The 24,203-nt window shown below is 46.1% G+C and overlaps 2 protein-coding genes across 2 annotated transcripts; one reads left to right on the top strand and one right to left on the bottom strand.

The window, feature by feature from the left end:
- The first annotated feature begins 4,289 nt into the window (after positions 1 to 4,289).
- Positions 4,290 to 5,444, top strand: LOC124147709 (uncharacterized protein K02A2.6-like). Its single transcript, XM_048381150.1, has one exon. It carries the CDS (start codon positions 4,290 to 4,292, stop codon positions 5,442 to 5,444), a length of 1,155 nt encoding a protein of 384 aa, XP_048237107.1.
- Positions 5,445 to 18,130: 12,686 nt separating this feature from the next.
- Positions 18,131 to 23,517, bottom strand: LOC124147708 (translation initiation factor IF-2-like). Its single transcript, XM_048381149.1, has 2 exons — positions 23,329 to 23,517; positions 18,131 to 19,387 (listed from the first exon to the last, which is right to left on the bottom strand). Exons 1-2 carry the CDS (start codon positions 23,515 to 23,517, stop codon positions 18,131 to 18,133), a joined length of 1,446 nt encoding a protein of 481 aa, XP_048237106.1.
- Between the last annotated feature and the right edge of the window lie 686 nt (positions 23,518 to 24,203).

Below are 24,203 nucleotides of genomic sequence, written 5' to 3'. Positions count from 1 at the left end.
TTTTACCAAGCTCTACACTCAAACTATTTCCAATCGGACATTTTGTACCAAACTCTTGAGCCATGTAGCGGGGACCCGGGTAGGGTCGGGTAATAGCGATGTGGGTACCCGGGTAGTCAATTTGGACTCGTCCCAGCCCTAATGGAAACCGATTAACTCTGTGCTATTAAGACCCGTTAATCCGACAGTCTCGCACTCCAACTCAGACACACCTAATTTGCAACGAATTCTCGTTAATCTGACACAGTGATCAGGGTACTCCGTGGTCATCTGCCCGCGAGTACACAGCCCGTGTTTTGATGCGAGACGAGTCGGCTGGTTGCTGCATATTATAACGGCTGCAGAGATATGCTTGCTTAACAATAAACAATTAATGCTTCAAATAAAGAAAACAGGATTAATCACATACTTAGATTACCTCAATCTCATTAAAATTAGATACAAGTTCTCGCTATTGCCGATGACCTCCCTATTACAGGTCACGTCAGAACAACCTTTCGCGAACTATGACCGACCATTGAAATGAGTAACAGGAAGTCAACGTTAGCCACTTAGAAAGCAGCTTTCTTAGCTTTGCAGTACCAGTCTCAAACTTGCGAATTCTATTCCAGACTAGATCTATGCTTTTTAAAATATTTTGAATAAGTAATACAGCCCATAACAGTAGTTTTGTGTTAAACTTTAGAGGTTGCATGATTAGAAAGCATATTCTGCTTACAATGTAACATAACAGTATGAACATTTATTTTTATTACGTCTTTGAATATTGTTGTCGATCGTGTAGTTGTCCGATTTTCGATCATGAACGTTGATACCACTTAATTTCGTTTATCCGACATACTCGTTAATCCGACATAATCATATGCAACCATCGATTAATGGGACTTGCCACCCAACAGTGGGCAGCCAATGGTGGCAACACTCGGAGGTGAGGTGAAATGGGGTTTAACGTTGCGTCCAAGATTATTGCACTTATATAGCGACGTGCATGTACGTGTGTGTGTTTGTGTGGCTGCTTGTACTAGTCCGGACTGATGCCGATTTTTCGTGCCAGCTCACTGAGATACCATGCCGCAGTTTAACATGAATACCCCACTCAGACACAGTATACTGACTCCGAGCCGACCAGTCCTTGTTTTAGCCCCTTAATGCCGAGCACAAGACAGGGCAACAACAAGTACCATCTTTTAACGTCTTTTGGTATGACACGGTGGGGCATCGAACCCCGGACCTTCCACTCTCCGGGCTAGACTCTAGACCACGGAGGCGGTCTGGCAACACTCGGAACAAACCATGATGTGACATCATTTTTTATGAGGAATTCCGTTTCAACATGAGCTTTGCAGATGGTTGTTGCGGGATTTACAGACGTCAGGATGAATGTTATATGTGACCAACTGTGTGCTCGGGAGAGATCGTTTTGGAGGCGGTGGACTCATGGTTGTGGGTGCAATTCATGCCAATTAAAGCCCTACATCATTGGCAAGCCATCCCACAACGGTATGTGAGACATTGTAATGTAATACGCTTATTGTCAATGCCCTAAGCGACATCGGTTTTCATTGTTGTAAGCGACCGGAAGTAAAGACACACGTGTTGCAAGCCAATATCAGTGTCAGTCATGTTTTGTTACATGGTGTCAGAAGACGGTGAATCCCGCTGAAATATGCACAGACAACTGTCCGAACTTAAAGAATCTGACCCTTAGAACAACAGGCTTCTTGTGTGTATCTGTTTTATCACCAATTGACTCTGAAAGCGTTGACAAGTGCTAATTTGCCGACGATCTGAACCGGACAAGAAAAAAAAATCACGGCAAAACTCCAGTTTGAACAACCGACCCTAGATTGGGACGCAAGTGATATTTTCCAAGAATTCCAGCATTTTCAACAGCATGTCGCGTTTATCTTTAAAGGACCACTGTCTAAGGCAAGTGATAAAGATAAGACGGGTTGGCTGGAAATGTGGATCGGTAGACAAGGCAGGGAGATTTACAAAACTCTTAACTGGGAAGAAGGGGAAGAAGATAAGCCTGATACGATACTCAAAAAAATTGAAGATTATGTCAGACCCAGAAAGAACATGAGAATCTCCAGGTTTCAACTGAAACAGAGGAAGCAGCAGGATAATGAACACTTTGACAACTTTGTAAAAGATCTTAGATTAATACTCATGGACTGTGAATACACTGACCCAGATGATATCTTGATAGATATGATGATAGCTGGTGTTGCTCATTCCAAAGTACAAGAAAGACTTTTAGACCAAGGTCAGAGGATCACACTTGCAAAGGCCATAGAAATCAGCCGACAGTTTGAAGTCTCAAAGCAACAGCTAAAATTAATCAGAGGAGATGAAGTGAAAGTAGCTTCACTACGGGAAGCAGGCAGGCAAGGAAAAAGGTCAACTAAGAAGAAAGACAGGGTGATAGGCAAGAAGAAAAACAAGCAAAACAGCAAACAGGGTGAAGTTTGTGACAAATGTGGACTAGATCAGTCTACATAACACAAGTACGGCAAGTGCCCTGCTATTGGAACCAAATGCAAATACTGCAAGAAACCAAATCACTGGATTGAAGCCTGCAAGAAGAGAAAATCACAACAAGTCAACACACTTCAGGAATATGAGACTGATGACTCCGACGATTATTCAGAATCCGAAGACAATCCACATTTACACCTTCGCAACAGAGTGTGTGAACAAAATTAGAGCCGAAGGTGACAGGTGGACCGAAACCTTGAAAATAGGAAAAAAGCAAACAGAATTCAGAATTGACACAGGAGCAAAGTGTAATATCATTGTGAAATCAGTTTATGACCGCATTGAAGTAGTTCGTGACCTGAAAGAGTCACCAACGATCCTGAAATCCTACTTGAATCACAAGATTCGCCCCTTAGGAACTGTCAAACTTCCTCTAACCTATGTCAAGAAAACAGTTGATACACCATTTCTAATTGTGGATCTGGACCAAGAAAATGTCATCTGTGGAGATACGGCCGAGGAACTAGGACTAGTAATTTGAGTCAACATGACCACAGATTCTGTGTATCAGTTTGACGACTTCCCAGAACTCATCAAAACCACAGGCACTCTCCCTGGAGAGTATCGCATCAAAATAGATCCATTTCCATTGGCTAAAGGTGTAGTTCATCCACCACGCAGACAACCTGCAGCGCCGAAGGAAAGGATTGTTGAAGAACTACAGCAAATGGAGGAGAACGGATACGTAACCCGGGTAACAAAGCCCACTGAATGGGTTAGTTCAATGGTAGTCTCAGTCAGGAAGGAGAAAATCAGGATTTGTATTGACCCTAAGGACTTGAACAGAGCAATTTTGAGAGAACACCACCAGCTTAAGACAGTTGAGGAAGTGGTAGCAAACATTCCCCAGGCCAAAGTGTTCTCGACCTTAGATGCGAAGTTAGGCTTTCTACAGATCAAACTCGATGAGGAGTCCTCATACCTGACCACCTTTAACACTCCCATCGGAAGATACTGTTGGCTTCGACTCCCATTCAGAATCCGTTCAGCTCCCGAGATATACCAGAGAATCATGGATCAGATGCTCGAGGGCATCAGTGGTGCAGCAGCCATTATCGATGACGTTCTGATTGCAGGGGTCGACACGGCTCATCACGATGAAATTCTGAACCAAGTGATTGGAAAAGCAACAGAGTACAACTTGAAGCTGAACTATTACAAATGCTCCATTAGGCAGACAGAGGTTAAATACGTGGGACACATACTCACTAAAGATGGCCTCCAGCCAGACCCTGACAAGGTGCGAGCCATCATAGAAATGCCAGCTCCAGCTGACGAAGATGGCATCAGCCGGCTACTAGGACTCGTACAGTACCTAGCCAAGTTCATCCCTGACCTGAGCAAAGTGGACGCACCCATTCGATCACTTCTGAAGTCTGATGTACTATTCTCATGTGATCCTGAACAAGAAGACAGCTTCCAGAAACTCAAGAAGTTATGCAGTACACCACCTGTCCTGGCATACTTCAATGTGAACAAACCTGTTGAAATCCAGTGCAATGCGTCGCAGTACGGATTAGGAGCTGTTCTTATTCAAGAGGGGAAGCCAATTGCCTTCACTTCCCGCTCTCTGACTGAAACTGAGATGAGGTACACCCAAATTGAGAAGGAGATGTTATCCATCGTCCATGCAGCTACCAAGTTTCACTGCTATATATTTTGGAAAGAAACCACTGTACAATGATCACAAACCACTTGAGGACATTTGCAGGAAGCCACTCCTCGCAGCACCGATGAGACTTCAAAGAATGCTTCTCAAACTTCAGTGGTATGACCTGACTGTCAAGTATAGGAAAGGCAAGGACATGTCAGCAGCTGACGCCTTGTCAAGAGCCTACGTGACATATAGTCAGTCTGATGTTGTCGACCTGAAAGTAGTCAACATGGCCGACATGATCTCAGTATCCCCAAACCGATACGCAGAGATCAAGCAGTGCACTAAGGTGGAACTGTCAACCCTGAGCGAAACTATCTTAAATGGTTGGCCTGACAACCGCCAAGAAGCGCCCATGGAAACACGTCCATACTGGGACTCCCGTGACCAGTTGTCCTTATCTGACTGTATCATTTTCAAAGGACTGCGGATTGTAGTGCCACCAAGTCTCCGCAGCCATATGCTCCTGCTCATTCACGAGTCACACCTTGGTATGGTTAAGAGCAAACAACGGGCTCGAGAAGTAATGTTTTGGCCCGGCATGAATGCTGACATTGAAAACATTATCAGAGACTGTCACAAGTGTGCTGTGTTCCCAAACAAACAGCAGAGTGAACCGCTGATGCCAACACCACCTCCAGACTTGCCGTATCAGGAAGTTGGCTGTGATTTGTTTGACTTCCAGAACAGGAAATATCTCGTACTAGTAGACTACTTTTCTAGGTACATAGACACTGTCGAGCTCAACTCACTTACCACATCGGCAACCATCAATGCTATGGAAGCCATCCTCAGCAGCCACGGCATCCCCTCAAAGTTGCGGTCAGATAATGGCCCACAGTTTGATTCTCGTGAGTTCAAGGACTTCTGTAAGTCATATGGAATCCAACATGTCACCTCCAGTCCTCACTTCCAAAGTTCCAATGGGGAGGCTGAAGGAGCTGTTCAGACAGAGAAGAAGCTATGGAAGAAGTCTGAAGACAAACACCTTGCTCTTCTAGACTACAGAACGACGCCATTGGAAGGTTTCAACTTGTCTCCTGCTCAGCTGCTCATGAGCAGGCGTCCACGCAATACACTGCGAGCCGCTCAAGAACTTCTTGATCTCCAATCCTGTGTAAGTCCTGTCAGTCCAGTGCATGTAACTCGGGTGCTGATTGCTGCAGCCATGACTAATAGAACGATTGTCTTGCTAAACATTTGCAGCAGGTTGCACATGCAATGGTTCGCATACAGATTCTCCAGTTGAGCTGACATGATAATGGATAGGTTCCACTTGGGAAAAATATGCAGGATCCTAACTTCCTCCAAATAGAAGGATCTTATGAGTCGACTGAGTACCAGATGATCTCCAATAGATAGTCCATCGTGCTGACTTTAGGGCAGAGCGGTATCCCTCCCGAACTTAGCATCCTGGCGAAGATAAAGAAAAAAGTCTGCCACCACAGAAACTGTTACGTACAGGACTACCATCCAATTGTCTACGCTACTGTTGGGGGAATCGAGCACAAAATCGACATCGCTGTCCAGGAATGTTTTATGCACCACATGTAAACGATAAACAACAAGTACACAGTGAGCGGAATACCTGCTCTGACAACACAAACACAGCGATGAGCGGACCTTCCAGCTCAGGCATACATGAGGTGAGTGGAGCTCCAGCCCAACCTCAGGACGTTTCCTACGAGCGACACATCCTGCTCGAGGTCGTCCCTACACCAGCACTCGGAACACCAAGCTTGACTAACACCGTCATCATCATCATCATTCTTTGAGATTTAACGTGCGCTTTCCGCGTGTAATAAATTACACTTTAACGTATGTCGCACAATGGGTTCCACTTATACTATTAGGAGACAAAGCGTAAAGAACAAATAAAGAAGTGCAACCCTAATATAAAAGTTTACAATCCTAATCTAAAAATGCTAGGGGGAGGGTTTGCCTGGACGGGTGTGGGTGTAATAAAGCAGATAATGTGGCAAAAATTGGGGGGGGGGGGGGGTCAAGCGGTTGAAGGCACGCCGTGTCTGGACATTGCTGTCATTGAAAGAGGGCGGTGCTGGTGTGGAGGTCTGGGCCTCCGCTGTGGTGGTGTGGGTCGATCAGGAGGCAGTTTCGGGAGAAGGGATGTCCCTCCTCTTCCTCTTCTTCCTCCCGTGGCCCGTGCCCTCAGGCGAGCGGATTCTCTGGATTCGAGGGGAGCGAGTTCCAAGGCTGCTACTGGGGACTGTAGGGTAGGGGAAGGGTCTCCCCGATCTCCATGTTGGAGATTGATGGGGACTTCTTTCTCCTAGGTGGCTTGACTTTCTGCACCGGGCGTGGTGTAGGTAAGGTCGGGGCCTGGATAGGTTTCTCCCGAGGCTTAGGCTTAGCCGTAGCTTTGCCCAGAGGCCTCTTCCTCTGATCTGTCAAAGGAGATGGAGAGAGTGGAGGTGTTGCTCTTGAAGGATGTCTTTAGGGAGTAGTCCCCAACCCGGTAAGCCAACAGGGGCTCCAGGATGGAGACAAGCTCCCTAGGCAAGGACTTGGATAGGTCTCTCGTTGTAGTACCGAGCTTGGGAGGACACGTCTGTACGAGTGTCCAAGCCGAAGTGTGTGACTAACACCGAGCTCATCGGCCCTGTTGTTCTACCGTTTTTGCGTCGTCATGGCCCAGGCATTACCTTTCAACATGACAACGCCCGGCCTCATATTGCTCGACTTGTTCAGGATTCTCTTCAACAAAACAACGTAAATGTCATCCCCTGGCCGGCTCGCTCCCCTGATCTCTCACCAATCGAGCACAGGTGGGATGGGATGGATCGGCGCCTTCGACGTCAACCACGTGTTCCAAAGACACTCCAGGAACTTCGAAACATGCTCCAGCAGATATGGTAAGATATCCCACAGGACTTTGTGCGACGCCTGGTCTATTCCATGAGACGAAGTTGTGTTGCATCGCAGCCAGAGGTGGACAGATTTGGTAAAAAAACACATCTTTGCATTAAATCTAATTCAATGTCACAGGAACTTTTGTTGTTCAGTATATTTGGAGAGCTAGGGGGTCCGACAAGCTAAACAGGCATGTGGCGAACAAGTCTAGAAACGGAGTATCCGGTATTGACGTTCTCCTGTGAAACATCTCCGGTTGTAGAAAGCACTCTGTCATAACTATTCTCCATAGCTGTCCGTTGGTATATTGAGTCTCCTGGAATTTGACAAGCAGCAATCCTGCAGTGAATTGAGTCAACCAGTTGGAACAAAAGAGTAGTGTCTTGCTTATGGCGCCCAGGGGAATCTGTTTATTGAGATAATCATGAATTGGATATTCTCTGGCGTTGATGTCACATATTTTAGATACAGAAAGTTACTACATTAATGTACACTGATCTGACAGTGGTATTTACTTGCAGTCAGATTCGGAAAATTAATTGAGAAAATTTGAGAATATCGAGACAGTTCCCGAAATAACCAGAGAGTAAATAAAAGAATTTGCAGTGATGATATGAAGTGAAAGTTATGGTTGAGCAATGGTTAAGTTGAGTAATTCAGGAAAAACGGAACCACATGGCAGTTCATGTTTGCGTGTGCGTATACAATGCATATACAGGATAAGAGAGAGGCAGAATTGTTTTCTGTGAAATGCATGGGGCTTGCAAAAGTCAACTTTTGCATGGAATGCATGCTTTTCTGTAGCAGTTGCGTTTTTGTGACTTATTCCATACATGTACTACAATATTTGAAGCCAAACTTTACTTGTTTGAAAAATACACTAAAATATTGGCGTCACAGGAACTTTTGTTGTTGAGTATAGGTAAACTTTTTCTAGGTCAGCATGAAATGGTAGTTCATTGGCTGAATATGCAATGGATGTTGAGCAAAAGTGACACAGTTGCGTGACTAAATACAATTTTACACATTGTTAAGAGAAGCATGTTGTGTTTTGATTTCTATGGACAACTAGCGAAGCCTTCTCAAATGTTGTTACAACACATGATTCTGTTTGTTTACAGGAGATTGGCTTAGGACAGGATTATGAAGCCTTCTCACAAGTTATTATAAAAAGGCAGGGATATGCTTTCAGTAAACAAGTATAAAATCCCTTGGTTCATTTCAGTGATTATGTCTAATTACTGAAGATTTCAGAAATTAGACATAACCACCGAGTGAATCAGTTCTTAGACATAATCACTGAAATTTCCAGTTATTAGACTTAATCACTGATTATACTTGTTTCCTGTAACATATACATGTATACTGAATCGCAAAGGAAACATCACCATGGATAGATATATGAGAAACCTTATTTGTCCAAACACTGTAAACATACTTTGAGACATTTTAAAAGGATGAAACTTGACAATACTGATCATCAAGAGTGAAATTAAAGTGTCAAATGTTCTTAAAATGAAACACAACACTAGTCTCTGAGAAAATGGCATCACAAGTCAGTATCTCGTGTGTCCGCCATGTGCACTGATGACTGCCGTGCAACGTCGATACATGGAATGGATGAGGCGGTTGATGAAGGTCATAGGCACTTAAGCCCACACACTGAGGAACGTCATTCAGCCGTCTTTGAATCTCGTCGCACAGGTGCTCAATGGGATTTAAATCGTGACTGAGGGCAGGCCACTGCATGGTTCTGAAGTCTCTTGTTGCTCTCTGGTTGCGGCGACGTGCCAAATGAGGTATGGCGTGTGGTCTCAAGACTTGATCAATGTACCGAGCTGTTGTGACACCATTGCCTCTCCCTGGACCAATGTTATGGAAGACCACAGGGCCTACCCTCTGTGCAAGACCAATTCCACCCCACACCATGATCTTAGGACCACCCCACGAGTCTCTCTCAACAACACAAGCATCAAAACAACGTTCTCCAGACTCTCTCTCTGACATCTGCTGTTGAGATACAGGAACGGCTCTCCTCTGAGAAGAGGACTTTTCTCCACTGCCGGGGGCGCCAATGCTGGTGCTGTGTTGCCCACTGAAGACAGTCCCGACGATGACGTGGTGTCAGAATGGGTCCTCGGTGTGGCCTGTGACAGTGGAGGTGTCTGCTCGTCAATCGTCAACGCACGGTGTCCACACTAATGTGTCGCTGGTGTGTCCCCATGGCTTGTCGAGCAGTAACGAAGCGATCTTGAAGATGCTCTCGTACAATCTGACGATCCTGACGTGGGGTTGTGACCCTTGGTCTTCCACTACGTGGTCGGTCATCTGTAGTGTTTGTGGCCTGGTACCGTTGCTGGAGCCTGTATATGGTCGTTACGTGGACTTGAAATGCATTGGCCACAAACACTACAGATGACCGACCACGTAGTGGAAGACCAAGGGTCACCTTCCCACGTCAGGATCGTCAGATTGTGCGAGAGCATCTTCAAGATCGCTTCGTTACTGCTCGACAAGCCATGGGGACACACCAGCGACACATTAGTATGAGCACCGTGCGTCGATGATTGACGAGCAGACACTGTCACAGGCCACACCGAGGATCCATTCTGACACCATGCCATCGCCGGGACTGTCTTCAGTGGGCAACCCAGCACCATTATTGGCGCCCCCAGCAGTGGAGAAGAGTCCTCTTCTCAGACGAGAGCCGTCACTGTATCTCAACAGCAGATGTCAGAGAGAGAGAGAGTCTGGCGACGCCGTGGGGAACGTTGTTCGGATGCTTGTGTTGTTGAGAGAGACTCGTGGGGTGGTCCTAAGATCATGGTGTGGGGTGGAATTGGTCTTGCACAGAGGGTCGGCCCTGTGGTCGTCCAGAACATTGGTCCAGGGAGAGGCGATTGTGTCACAACAGCTCGGTACATTGATCAAGTCTTGAGACCACACGCCATACCTCATTTGGCACGTCGCCCTTACCACGAGTTTCAGCATGATAACGCCCTTGCCCACACAGCGAGAGCAAAAAGAGACTTCCTCCAGCAGAATGGCATCAGAACCTGCCCAGTGGCCTGCCCTCAGTCCCCATTTAAATCCCATTGAGCACCTGTGGGACGAGATTCAAAGACGGCTGAATGACGTCCGACCAAGACCGACAACTGCAGCTGAACTGCGTCAGGCGTTCCTCAGTGTGTGGGCTCAAGTGCCTATGACCTTCATAAACCGCCTCATCCATTCCATGTATCGACGTTGCACGGCAGTCACCAATTCACATGGCTGACACACGAGATACTGACTTGTGATGCCATTTTCTCAGAGACTAGCGTTGTGTTTCACTTTAAGAGCATTTGACACTTTAATTTCAACCTTGATGATCAGTTTTGCCAAGTTTCATCCTTTTAATATGTCTCAAAGTATGTTAACAGTGTTTGGACAAATAAGGTTTCTCATATATCTATCCCTGGAGACGTTTCTTTTGTGTTTCAGTATATAACTTTGTATTTATGACAAGCGTGTAGACATTACAAAAACACCTTGTCCTCGTGGCTTTATGGCTGAAATAATGCCGATGCGATGTTAAATTATAACTCACTCACTTACTCTAAACATTCGACGTCACATTGTGCTGCAGAAACACAAATGTTTCTCGGGCCCATTTTCTCAAAAGTGTGGAGGGAAGTAGGACATTTTAAATATTGTATATTGAAAACAAAGGTAACACTTCATATTTCCCCCACTAAGATTACAAACAAACACAACTGGGCATGCACTGACTCGTCTAGTTAATACCCGTGAGTTGTCGATCATGTATAAAACTCAGATTCATTTGAGATGGAAAATTTCCAAAAAATATTCTTCTTTTCATTGGCAATAAACTGACTGACGTGCGGAATTAATGTAACGTGCCGATGCCCGAGAAACAACCTTTTTCAGCCTTGTAAATGCAGTGAAACGTCGTTAAAGTGAGGGCCCCATTATATATCAAGTTATCTGCAAACCATGTTACATGTATGACATTGTTCTTCAAATTGATATTTCTTTGCCGAAAATACATGGATATAATCCACAAGCATTAAGGAGTACGGAGTGACTTGGCAATTTAAAAATGAAGAAATTTGCACCGATCATCTGGAGAGATAGACTATATGTGGTGTTATCCACTGTACGAGCTTTGATGTATAACCGTAGTGTCGATAAGTGAGTTAGTGAGTTCAGTACTTGAGTTACATTATGGCGTTGTCAGCTTGATATGGGAGGAAAGACATGATGCAGGTCCCAGGCGTGAGACCTACGATCACAGGTATGGTGCTGACAAACCTAGAAACATAATGGGGGCGAACAGCTATTCGAACCAAGTATAGTTTCCGGCGTGCCCAAAGGACACAACTCTGCACAGTGAAACATGGAAACATATTCAGGTCAAACCGAAATTCGAACCCGAATCCATAGGGTTCTGGCCTGAGGGTCGCAACTCTGCACTGCACAGAGAATTACGGTTAATTAGATAGCTGGGCCAAGCGTGTCCCGGTTTTATATGGAATTATATGAAGTTACCTAAAGTAAATGATTTATCAAGTTCGAGCTGCCGACATTTGATGTACATATAAGTACATATGAGCATGTTCATGAAACATGTAGGAAAGAAGACGTGGAAACCTTCTAGGGTATTTATTAATTTGTCTGGACAAAACATGGAACAGATAAATCCACGGAAACCCTACTCCAAGACTTTTACACAGACTAAGTCGAGCGTTTTGATTGCTTTACAGAACAAGCTCGGAAATTACTTACATTCATCAGCTTTTTGCCACACGACTTTTATAAAAGCGTGAGCATTTTGACAAGAAATGGATATGATTACATTGTGCATGTTTGCACTGGTCCACCTTCACAAGCGAGGTGAATTAACGCCGCACAACACCGCACAACACCGCACAACACCGCACAATGCTGCACAATGCCGCACAAGGGTGGATAACTAGGCAACCCGGTGGTAGATAGCGTCAGCACAATTGTATCACAACGGCATGTAAATACTAGGGTCGTAACTAGGCAACCCGGTGGTTGATAGCATAGGCACAGCTGTATCACAATAGCGTGTAAATACTCCAGTCGTAACTAGGTAACCTGGCGGTTGATAGCATAGGCACAGCTGTATCATAAAGGGGTATAAATACTCCAGTCGTAACTAGGCAACCCGGTGGTTGATAGCGTCAGCAGAACTTTATCACAACGGCGTGTAAATAGTCAAGTCGTAACTAGGCAACCGGGTGGTTGATAGCGTCAGCATAACTGTATCACAACGGCGTCTAAATACTCCAGTCGTAGCTAGGCAACCCGGTGGATGATAGTGTCAGGACAACTGCATCACAACGGCGTGTAAATACTCCAGTCGTAACTAGGCAACCCGGTGGTTGATAGCGTAGGCAACTTTATCACAACGGCGTGTAAATACTCAAGTCGCAACTGGGCAACCCGGTGGCTGATAGCGTAGGCACAACTGTATCACAACGGCGTGTAAATACTCCAGTCGTAACTAGGCAACAGGGTGGTTGATAGCGTCAGCATAACTTTATCACAACGGCGTGTAAATACTCCAGTGGTAACTAGGCAACCCGGTGGTTGATAGAGTCAGAACAACTGTATCATAACGGCGTGTAAATACTCCAGTCGTAACTAGGCAACCCGATGGTTGACAGCGTCAGCACAACCGTATCAAAACGGCGTGTAAATACTCAAGTCGTAACTAGGCAACCCGATGGTTGATAGCGTCTGCACAACTGTATCACAACGGCGTGTAAATACTCTAGTCGTAACTAGGCAACCCGATGGTTGATAGCGTTAGCACAACTGTATCACAGCGGTGTGTAAATACTCAAGTCGTAACTTGGCAACCCGGTGGTTGATAGCGTCAGCACAACTGTATCACAACGGTGTGTAAATACTCCAGACGTAGCTAGGCAGCCCGGTGGTTGATAGCGTCAGCACAGCTGTTTCACAATGGCGTGTAAATACTCCAGTCGTAACTAGGCATTCCGGTGGTTGATTGCGTCAGCACAACTGTTTCACAATGGCGTGTAAATACTCCAGTCGTCACTAGGCATTCCGGTGGTTGATAGAGTCAGCACAACTTTATCACAACGGTGTGTAAATACTCCAGACGTAGCTAGTCAGCCCGGTGGTTCAGCGTCAGCACAGCTGTTTCACAACGGCGTGTAAATACTCGAGTCGTAACTTTGGAACCCGGTGGTTGATAGCGTCAGCACAACTGTATCACAACGGTGTGTAAATACTCCAGACGTAGCTATGCAAACCCGGTGGTTGATAGCGTCCGCACAACTGTATCACAACGGCGTGTAAATACTCAAGTCGTAACTAGGGAACCCGGTAGGTGATAGCGTCAGCACAGCTGTATCACAACGGCGTGTAAATACTCAAGTCGTAACTAGGCAACCCGGTGGTTGATAGCGTCAGCAGAACTTTATCACAACGGCGTGTAAATAGTCAAGTCGTAACTAGGCAACCGGGTGGTTGATAGCGTCAGCATAACTGTATCACAACGGCGTCTAAATACTCCAGTCGTAGCTAGGCAACCCGGTGGATGATAGTGTCAGGACAACTGCATCACAACGGCGTGTAAATACTCCAGTCGTAACTAGGCAACCCGGTGGTTGATAGCGTAGGCCACTTTATCACAACGGCGTGTAAATACTCAAGTCGCAACTGGGCAACCCGGTGGCTGATAGCGTAGGCACAACTGTATCACAACGGCGTGTAAATACTCCAGTCGTAACTAGGCAACAGGGTGGTTGATAGCGTCAGCATAACTTTATCACAACGGCGTCTAAATACTCCAGTCGTAACTAGGCAACCCGGTGGTTGATAGAGTCAGAACAACTGTATCATAACGGCGTGTAAATACTCCAGTCGTAACTAGGCAACCCGATGGTTGATAGCGTCTGCACAACTGTATCACAACGGCGTGTAAATACTCTAGTCGTAACTAGGCAACCCGATGGTTGATAGCGTTAGCACAACTGTATCACAGCGGTGTGTAAATACTCAAGTCGTAACTTGGCAACCCGGTGGTTGATAGCGTCAGCACAACTGTATCACAACGGTGTGTAAATACTCCAGACGTAGCTAGGCAGCCCGGTGGTTGATAGCGTCAGCAAAGCTGTTTCACAACGGCGTGTAAATACTCCAGTCGTAACTAGGCATTCCGGTGGTTGATTGCGTCAGCACAACTGTTTCACAATGGCGTGTAAATACTCCAGTCGTCACTAGGCATTCCGGTGGTTGATAGAGTCAGCACAACTTTATCACAACGGTGTGTAAATACTCCAGACGTAGCTAGTCAGCCCGGTGGTTCAGCGTCAGCACAGCTGTTTCACAATGGCGTGTAAATACTCCAGTCGTCACTTGGCATTCCGGTTGTTGATAGCGTCAGTACAGCTGTATCACAATGGCGTGTAAATACTCCAGTCGTCACTAGGGAACCAGGTGGTTGATAGCGTCAGCACAACTGTATCACAACGGCGTGTAAATACTCAAGTCGTAACAAGGCAGCCCGGTGGTTAATAGCGTCAGCACAGCTGTACCACAACAGCGTGTAAATACCCAAGTCGTAGCTAGGCATCCCGGTGGTTGATAGCGTCAGCACAACTGTATCACAACGGCGTGTAAATAATCCAGTCGTCACTCGGCAGCCCGGTGGTTGATAGCGTCAGCACAGCTGTACCACAACAGCGTGTAAATACTCAATCGTAGCTAGGCATTCCGGTGGTTGATAGCGTCAGCACAACTTTATCACAACGGCGTGTAAATACTCAAGTCGTAACTAGGCAACGCGGTGGTTGATAGCGTCAGCACAATTGTATCACAACGGTGTGTAAATACTCCAGACGTAGCTAGGCAACCCGGTGGTTGATAGCGTCCGCACAACTGTATCACAACGGCGTGTAAATACTCCAGTCGTAACTAGGGAACCCGGTAGGTTATAGCGTCAGCACAGCTGTATCACAACGGCGTGTAAATACTCAAGTCGTAGCTAGGCAACCCGGTGGTTGATAGCGTCAGCAGAACTTTATCACAACGGCGTGTAAATAGTCAAGTCGTAACTAGGCAACCAGGTGGTTGATAGCGTCAGCATAACTGTATCACAACGGCGTGTAAATACTCCAATCGTAGCTAGGCAACCCGGTGGATGATAGTGTCAGGACAACTTTATCACAACGGTGTGTAAATACTCCAGTCGTAACTAGGCAACCCGGTGGTTGATAGCGTAGGCAACTTTATCACAACGGCGTGTAAATACTCAAGTCGCAACTAGGCAACCCGGTGGCTGATAGCGTCTGCACAACTGTATCACAACGGCGTGTAAATACTCCAGTCGTAACTAGGCAACCCGGTGGTTGAAAGCGTCTGCACAACTGTATCACAACGGCGTGTAAATACTCAAGTCGTAACTAGGCAACCCGGTGGTTGATAGCGTCTGCACAACTGTATCATAACGGCGTGTAAATACTCCAGTCGTTACTCGGCAACCCGGTGGTTGATAGAGTCAGCACAACTTTATCACAACGGCGTGTAAATACTCAAGTCGTAACTAGGCAACCCGATGGTGGATAGCGTCAGCACAACTGTATCACAACGGTGTGTTGATAGCGTCAGCACAACTGTATCACAACGGCGTTTAAATACTCCAGTCGTAACTAGGCAAACCCAGTGGATGATAGCGTCAGCACAACTTTATCACAACGGCGTCTAAATACTCCAGTCGTAACTAGGCAAACCCGGTGGTTGATAGCGTCAGTACAACTGTATCACAATGGCGTGTAAATACACAAGTCGTAACGAGGCAACCTGATGGTTGATATGTTGATAGCGTCAGCACAACTGTATCACAACGGCGTGTAAATACTCAAGTCGTAACTAGGCAACCTGATGGATGATAGAGTCAGAACAACTGTATCACAACGGCGTGTAAATACTCCAGTTGTAACTAGGCAACCTGGTGGATGATAGCATGGGCAAAGATCCCAGCAGTCGGGAAACAGGGAATGAGCCATGTAAACCAGATCGGACAGTGGGACAACCCGATCATTATTGCTCGGGTCCTTGTGAGGTTTGGCCCCAGATACAGATGTTGAGTCCCGTATCAACAATGTGATGTTTGTTTTTTCTATATAGTTTATCTTGGTTAAAATCTAGCGTTTGAAACTACACCTACCATCTACCGCAACAGCAGCGTCGATAGCCACAGCAGGGGACCCGAAACGACCTCGACAAAATCTGGCCAGGAAGGGATGTTTGGAGTTTAGGCTCTTTTCTTCGAAACGTTGCTCCCCTTGTGTATTTGAAGCACTGTTTAATCAGCCCGTACACATCACGTACACGTACACAATGACCATACACTTTTTAAAACGAACCAGCATTGTTTATGGTATGATATATCTGTTTTAGTAAGCTTAAACATCAGCTGATATATGTATTAATGTTAGGTGTTGAAGGGAAATAGTGTTTAACTATATTTGTTGTTGCAGTCTATGACGTACACTTCTTGAGGTGACGTCTTCAGCGGTGGTGTTGAAGTCGCCCATGAAGATGCCGGGCACCAGGATACAGACACTGCTGTTGCCTATCTGCGTCCTTGTGGCTGTCACCATCTGCAATGTAACAATGGAAACAATGGCATTCTCGCAGGACGGGGCTGGGAATTCTTTGAAAAATATAATATGATCCAGAACAAATTTTGGGGGAAAAATTAACCTAAATACATGTTACGTGTTTTGCAGCTGTGACCGAAAATAAACCCCGTTTAACAAAAAGTCCCCTTCCCCGCAAAACACACACACACGCGCGCGCGCGCACGCACATACAAAGATACAAACATACACACATACACACATACACACATAGAAGACGATGTTTGAATTGTGTTATATCGGAAATGACTAGGTATGTCTATTGATAATAAATACTGACAATGTTGAAGTCGTACACCGACACCAACTGTTGGGTGCCTGCTTCCTTGGGTGGTCCGTTGTAAGAGACAAAGAAAGCTGTCTGTGCGGTTTAGTTCATAAACACACGCTCCGTCACCGTCACATTGTTGTTCGGCTGGGAGGAATTAAATATACAGAGCATAATTTCAGAACACCATTTGAGTAAAACAAAATCATCTCTCCAAAATAGATACGTTTTTTTTTTAACGTACACTAGAGATGGAGTTAAGTCAAACAATAGTTTAGAGTTTGTGCAATTTGCGACATACCATTCCCCATTATTACAGCGGTCTTGAACATCCTAAAGGACAATATTTTCCAGTCCACAGTCTGACAGTAAAGCAGTTATACCTATGCTGTACAAATTCCCCGACTCAAAGAAACACTCCTGTATTAACGGGGAGATACCAGACGTAGATTACCAACATCATGTTTCCTCGTCGAAAGAAGCCGCCTCTTTGGCCGCCGTCCCTGAATTGCCCTCCACCAAGAACCTCTTCTCATTCCGGTCCCTTGCCCTCCGACCTCTCCCTTACTTCCGGTCCCTTGCCCTCCAGCCTCTCCCCTACTTCCTGTCCCTTGCCCTCCGACCTCTCCCTTACTTCCTTTCCCTTGCCCTCCAACCTCTCCCCTACTTCCTTTCCCTTGCCCTCCAACCTCTCCCCTACTTCCTGTCCCTTGCCCTCCAACCTCTCCCCTACTTCCTTTCTCTTGCCCTCCGACCTCTCCCCTACTTCCGGTCCCTTGCCCTCTAACCTCTCCCCTACTTCCTTTCCCTTGCCCTCCAACCTCTCCCCTACTTCCTTTCCCTTGCCCTCCAACCTCTCCACTACTTCCGGTCCCTCGCTTTCCGACATCTCCCCTACTTCCGGTACCATGCTCTCCGACCTCTCCCCTTCTTCCGGCCCCTTGCTTTCCGATCTCTCCTCTGCTTCCTGTCCCTTGCCCTCCAACCTCTCCCCTACTTCCGGTCCCTTGCTTTCCGACCTCTCCCCTACTTCAAGTCCCTTGCCCTCCAACCTCTCCCCTACTTCCTTTCCCTTGCCCTCCAACCTCTCTCTTACTTCCTTTCCTTGCCCTCCAACCTCTCCCCTACTTCCTGTCCCTTGCCTTCCAACCTCTCCCCTACTTCCGGTCCCTTGCCCTCCAACCTCTCCCCTACTTCCTTTCCCTTGCCCTCCAACCTCTCCCCTACTTCCGGTCCCTCGCTTTCCGACATCTCCCCTACTTCCGGTCCCATGCTCTCCAACCTCTCCTCTTCTTCCGGCCCCTTGCTTTCCGATCTCTTCTCTGCTTCCTGTCCCTTGCCCTCCAACCCCTCCCCTACTTCCGGTCCCTTGCTTTCCGACCTCTCCCCTACTTCCTGTCCCTTGCCCTCCGACCTCTCCCCTACTTCCTGTCCCTTGCCCTCTGATCTCTCCCCTACTTCCGGTCCCATGCTCTCCAACCTCTCCCCTACTTCCTTTCCCTTGCCCTCCAACCTCTCCACTACTTCCGGTCCCTTGCCCTCCGACCTCTCCCCTACTACCTTTCCCTTGCCCTCCAACCTCTCCCCTACTTCCTTTCCCTTGCCCTCCGACCCCTCCCCTACTTCCTGTCCCTTGCCCTCCGACCTCTCCTCTACTTCCGGTCCCTTGCCCTCCAACCTCTCCCCTACTACCTGTCCCTTGCCCTCCGACCTCTCCTCTACTTCCGGTCCCTTGCCCTCCAACCTCTCCCCTACTTCCGGTCCCCCGCTTTCCGATCTCTCCTCTGCTTCCTGTCCCTTGCCCTCCAACCTCTCCCCTACTTCCGGTCCCTTGCTTTCCGACCTCTCCCCTACTTCCTGTCCCTTGCTCTCCGACCTCTCCCCTACTTTTGGTCCCTTGCTTTCCGTTATCTCCTCTTCTTCCGGTCCCTTGCTTTCCGACCTCTCCCCTACTTCCGGTCCCTTGCATTCCGATCTCCCCCCTTCTTCCGGTCCCTTGCTTTCTGACCTCTCCCCTACTTCCGCTCCCTTGCATTCCGACCTCTCCCCTACTTCCGGTCCCTTGCTCTCCGACCTCTCCCCTTCTTCCGGTCCCTTGCCAGAAACGTTCCAACCTCTACTCTCTGTCCGACTACGTCTCAGGAAATCACTGAAGTTATCACGACTTCCTGGTCCGGTATGAGTAATATTGCCGTGTATTCTGCTCCAGGACCGAAATCGTCTGTTTCTATTCAAGTCCGGCAGTAAAGCAAAAAATTTTCCTTCAGCATTGCCCGTTTCCCTAAACTGTCTGCCCCCACCCCCAAGGCTTGTGTCTCTGTTGCGCCACCCTCCTGTACGTCTCTGACTCTGGCGCCAGGACCCCGACAAGTAAGGCCACAAAGAGAGAATTGTTCACGATGAAACCAGATGTGGTTTAAAGATTACAAGCTGTATCGAAGAGAGCTTTTATATGCCCCAATCTGTCCCTCAGGCCCCACCTGTGTCCGACAGTGGTCAGTGTAGGGTCAGTCCATATATATGATTGACAACCAGACAGCCGGGGTTGAATATGTCCTAAATTTCAGACATTATTCCTTGAGGCAGTTTTCAAATAACATAATCCCCGATCCATACACAGCTACGAGTGACCTTTTAATCACTCAGAGTAAATGAATGTAATTTCCACTTCCTGATTTTAATAAGAGGAAAGTTTTCGAGCAACATGTCGAGCAATATTCCAACAGCTCCAGCCTTTGGTGTTTACATATGCAATTCCCTATTTTGACTAGTACCATATGTTCCCGTGTTTTTTTCAGGTGAACAACTGACTTGCCTTTGCATGTGTTTGTGACGGGGTAGGATACGCTCGCGAACACCTAGTATCATTACTATTTGATAGTGATTCATATTATACATGCTCATGGTATAGTTGGAATCGCACAATCGACCCTGCTTTATGCTGAGATTGGATATGGAAAGGGTTTTGTCGCATTAATTATTCTGAAACACAAAATCCATATTTCAAAGGCGGTTTAAAGCAGTATGTTTATTCTGAAAACCTAACTAAGGCGGCCTGATTTTTATTACCTAGCTTACTGAACCACCTTGCTAAAATTCCACAAATTTGGAATAAAAGTTTCTTCCCCTCGAAGTTGTATTCTAATCTCAGTACTTGTGACACAATTCAAGTCAGTACATTTTTGTTTTATTTTATCTCTTAATAAAATATGATTTTAATATGTTCCTACGCGTACCCTTCGGTTCTGGAAACGTTTCGTCGAATCGAAATGACACAATGTACAATCGGAAAACCCATACTTTCAAGAGTTACTGTAACATCACTGCATTTGTTGGTACCCATGTGTGAGTAAATGGGTGGGTGGTAATATTATGGTGATTATTCATTTATGTCACATAATCTAAACATGCAACCATAATCCGTGACTATGTTGAGATTTCCGATGACGCAAAATAAAATATATGTGGATATATTGTAACTGTTATTTTGAATTAAAACAACCGAGTCACTTCCCACGATACACAGTCAGTGAGAACATGACCATAGCTGATCCCCTCCCCTTTCACACACACACACGCACACGCACACGCACGCGCACGCACGCACAGACACGCACGCACGCACGCACACACCCAAACACACGAACACACACACACACGCACACGCTCTCTGAGCAAAATAAAATATATGCCACGCACGTACATACATACACACATACACAAGCCACACACGCACGCAGACACATTCACACGCTCACACACACACGCACACACACATACATTCATACATACATACATACACACACATACCCACGCACGTGTACACACACCACATACATAGATACATACATACATCACCTTCAAGATTGTTGCATTTATATGGCGACGCGATGCACGTGATGCCTCTGAGATCCAAAACGCAATATGTGTTAGTCTGAAAGAATACTTTTCAAAGAGAAAACCCTTCATTTCTACATTTGCGCATTATCCCAAACAGGGGGTCCCACACCAAGTTTGGGTGGTCACGAAACGTCATAAAATCTCTCTGTTTTCGCCTGCCATGCATCACGGAAGGGTCAAGATCACAACGCCTATGCTGAATTAATACATTACATCTAAGACTCAAAACTGTGGATTTATTAGAGTCCCGTTAAAGACTTTACATACCTATTTTTTTATTTTAAAATAAATGAAACAAAATAATATCTGCATTTTATCACTTTCATATACTGAACAACAAAAGTTCCTTTGACACTGAATAAGATTTAATGCAAAGTTATGTTTTTTACCCAATCTAAAACGATTTCGGTTTGCAACAGATAAAAGACTCCTGTAAGTGTTCAAATGGTTTAATTTGCCATACTGACTTCAGAAAATTCGTGATTTCATAAAAAAACACGAACATGCCAAAATGTCAATTTACAAATCGTTAGCGTGTGTGTCCACCTCTGGTTGCGATGGAAGCAACACATCTTCGTCTCATGGAATGGATCAGGCGTCGCACAAAGTCCTGTGGGATATCTGTCCATATCTGCTGGAGCATGTTTCGAAGTTCCTGGCGTGTCTGGGGAACACGTGGTTGGCGCCGAAGGCGCCGATCAATCTCATCCCACATGTGCTCGATTGGTGAGAGATCAGGGGAGCGAGCCGGCCAGGGGATGACATTCACGTTATTTTGTTGAAAAGAATCCTTAACAAGTCGAGCAATATGAGGCCGGGCATTGTCATGTTGAAAGGTAATGCCTGGGCCATGACGACGCAAAATCGGTAGAACAACAGGGCTGATGATCTCGTCGCGGTAGTGCTGTCCATTGAGATTTCCCTCTACCACTATCAAACGGGTCCTCTGTCTTGCTGTAATCCCACCCCATACCATAACGCTGCCGCCCCCGAACCGATCTTCTTCCATGACATAATGATTGACGTAACGTTCACCTCGACGTCGGTACACTCGAATCCGTCCATCGCTGTGGCTGAGGTGAAAACGAGACTCGTCAGTGAATAGAACTTGTCCCCACTGCATGGTCGTCCAGCGTAGACGCTGTCTGCACCACTGTAGACGTGCTTGACGGTGGTTTCCTGTCAAAATGGGACGTCTGGCGGGTCTTCTGGCGACAATCCCTGCACATCTGAGGCGACAACGTACGGTTTGTGAAGATATTCGTCGAAGGCCAAGGATGCTTCTTGCAGTCACTGTTGCTGGTTGGTATCGATTTTGTAGGTGTGTTATTCAAATCCTGTTGTCTTGTAGGTTATTGGTTACGTGTGGCCTGCCACTCCGAGGATGGTCTCTGACTGCATTCGTCTGTTGACAACGTTGCCATAAACACCAAATGGTATTTCTGTGGACGTTAAATTGTCTTGCAACATCACGTTGATTCGATCGTGCTTCAAGCATACCAATGGCTCGCAGACGTTCATTTTCAGACAGGCGTGGCATTTCGTAATGTTAAATAATTGCGTTATTTTGTTGTTTTTCTGAGTGGTTGTTGTCAGCAAGATGCTAAACAATGCATATGGAATCCCGTTAACGCACATGTTTTTATACTCATTCTTGGGTAGTGAAATGCATGGGGCTTGGGTAAAAGTCAACTTTTGCATGGAATGCATGCTTTTCTGTAACAGTTGTGTTTTTGTGACTTGATTCCATACATGTACTACAATATTGAAAACCAAACTTTACTTGTTTGAAAAATACACTAAAATATTGGTGTCACAGGAACTTTTGTTGTTGAGTATATTTAACGAATATGGGGACGTGCGAGTGTTGACATTGCATTATGGACTTGTAAAGGTCATACAATAGTTACAGATATCTTACCTGCAGTTTTATTTATTGGAGGTCATTGTTTGTTCATTTAAGAACAAGGATATCACCCACTGAAATACCCCAACGCATTACATGAGATACTCTATTGCCGGGATAGTACGTATGCCAAATATTTCTATTTTCGCATAACACTCTGGTGCTTTGTGGCGGGGTTCTTGTGGGCTACACTGCTGGCTACAAATTAACTTGCTTCCAAATTAATACTCGTGCTTAAGGCTACCTGCTTTTCAGCGGGAACCTTTCCGGAGTTACCTGCTTCTCAGTGGGAACCTTGTCATTCCCGACTTTTCAGCTGGGGAATCGTAAAATAACATACGTTGGGGCAAACAATTGCCACGTATATGGGCCCGGCGGCGGAAGTTGTCTTGTCAAGCGGTAGCTGACAGTTGGGTCCGCTGCGGTAGTCGCACAATGGTTTTGCTAATGGGGCCAGGCAGTGGGATCTGCTTTGGCCGGCTACCTGGGGCCGGGCAGCCGTAGTCTGACTTAGGCCAGCAGCGGTAGGTGCTTTTGGCAGCATGGTAGTTGCCAAGCACTGGTAGTGTTTAAATATGCTACCATGGGGGCCGGACAGCGGTAGCAGTCTCAGGCCAGCAGGGCTAGCTGGGAATGGCCGTTGGCCACCTAGTGGCCATGGCAATGGTAGCATTTTGGTATACACAATTAGCAGCTTAGTAAACCACTAGTACCTGCACACACTCGGCCATTTAACCCAATCTCATCTTCTGTTTTATTATAGGCACGGGCATCCACGGCTCGGTGCCTCTCCTTGGCATATCGCGGGATAATGCCGGGATAGTACGTATGTCAAATATTTCTATTTTCGCATAAAAAGTATTCAAGGCCAACATTTTTCCACAAACTCATTCCATCAACATATGTGCCCTTTTTATGTCAATAAACTTGATCTTTTATAAGTTTGGAGACAACTCTTTAACTTTCTTCCCTGATATTTCTGTGGGGAACCAAATTAAAATACACATCGAACATCTGCTTCGTCAGTGCTTTAGTTGCTTGTGGTGGAGCAGCATATGGTCTGAAATTGTTGAAATATCACTCTCAATATATACTGAATGCTTCCACAGTGAACGTTTTTCAGATAATATATCATATACATAAGCTTTCATGTCAGGATTTCCTAAATGGGAAGTTTCCTCTTCGTCTCTGTCTTTAAATAATACAAAAGCAAGTCCCTTAAAGGTTCCTGTCGTTGGTGTTACCATTTGCTTAATTAGGTGTAAGAGTTATCCATCTCTATGTAGAAGGAGGGTAAATGAATGCTCCCTGATATCAATGTCTGTCTTTCATGGAGTCAGTTGAAGAAAAAGTTATTCA

The sequence above is a fragment of the Haliotis rufescens genome, unplaced genomic scaffold (genome assembly GCF_023055435.1).
Source record: "Haliotis rufescens isolate VD_foot unplaced genomic scaffold, xgHalRufe1.0.p SCAF_36, whole genome shotgun sequence".
NCBI classification, from domain to species: Eukaryota; Metazoa; Mollusca; class Gastropoda; order Lepetellida; family Haliotidae; genus Haliotis; species Haliotis rufescens.
The sequence above is the reverse complement of the archived record's forward strand: the minus strand, read 5'-3'. Positions and strand labels throughout refer to the sequence as shown.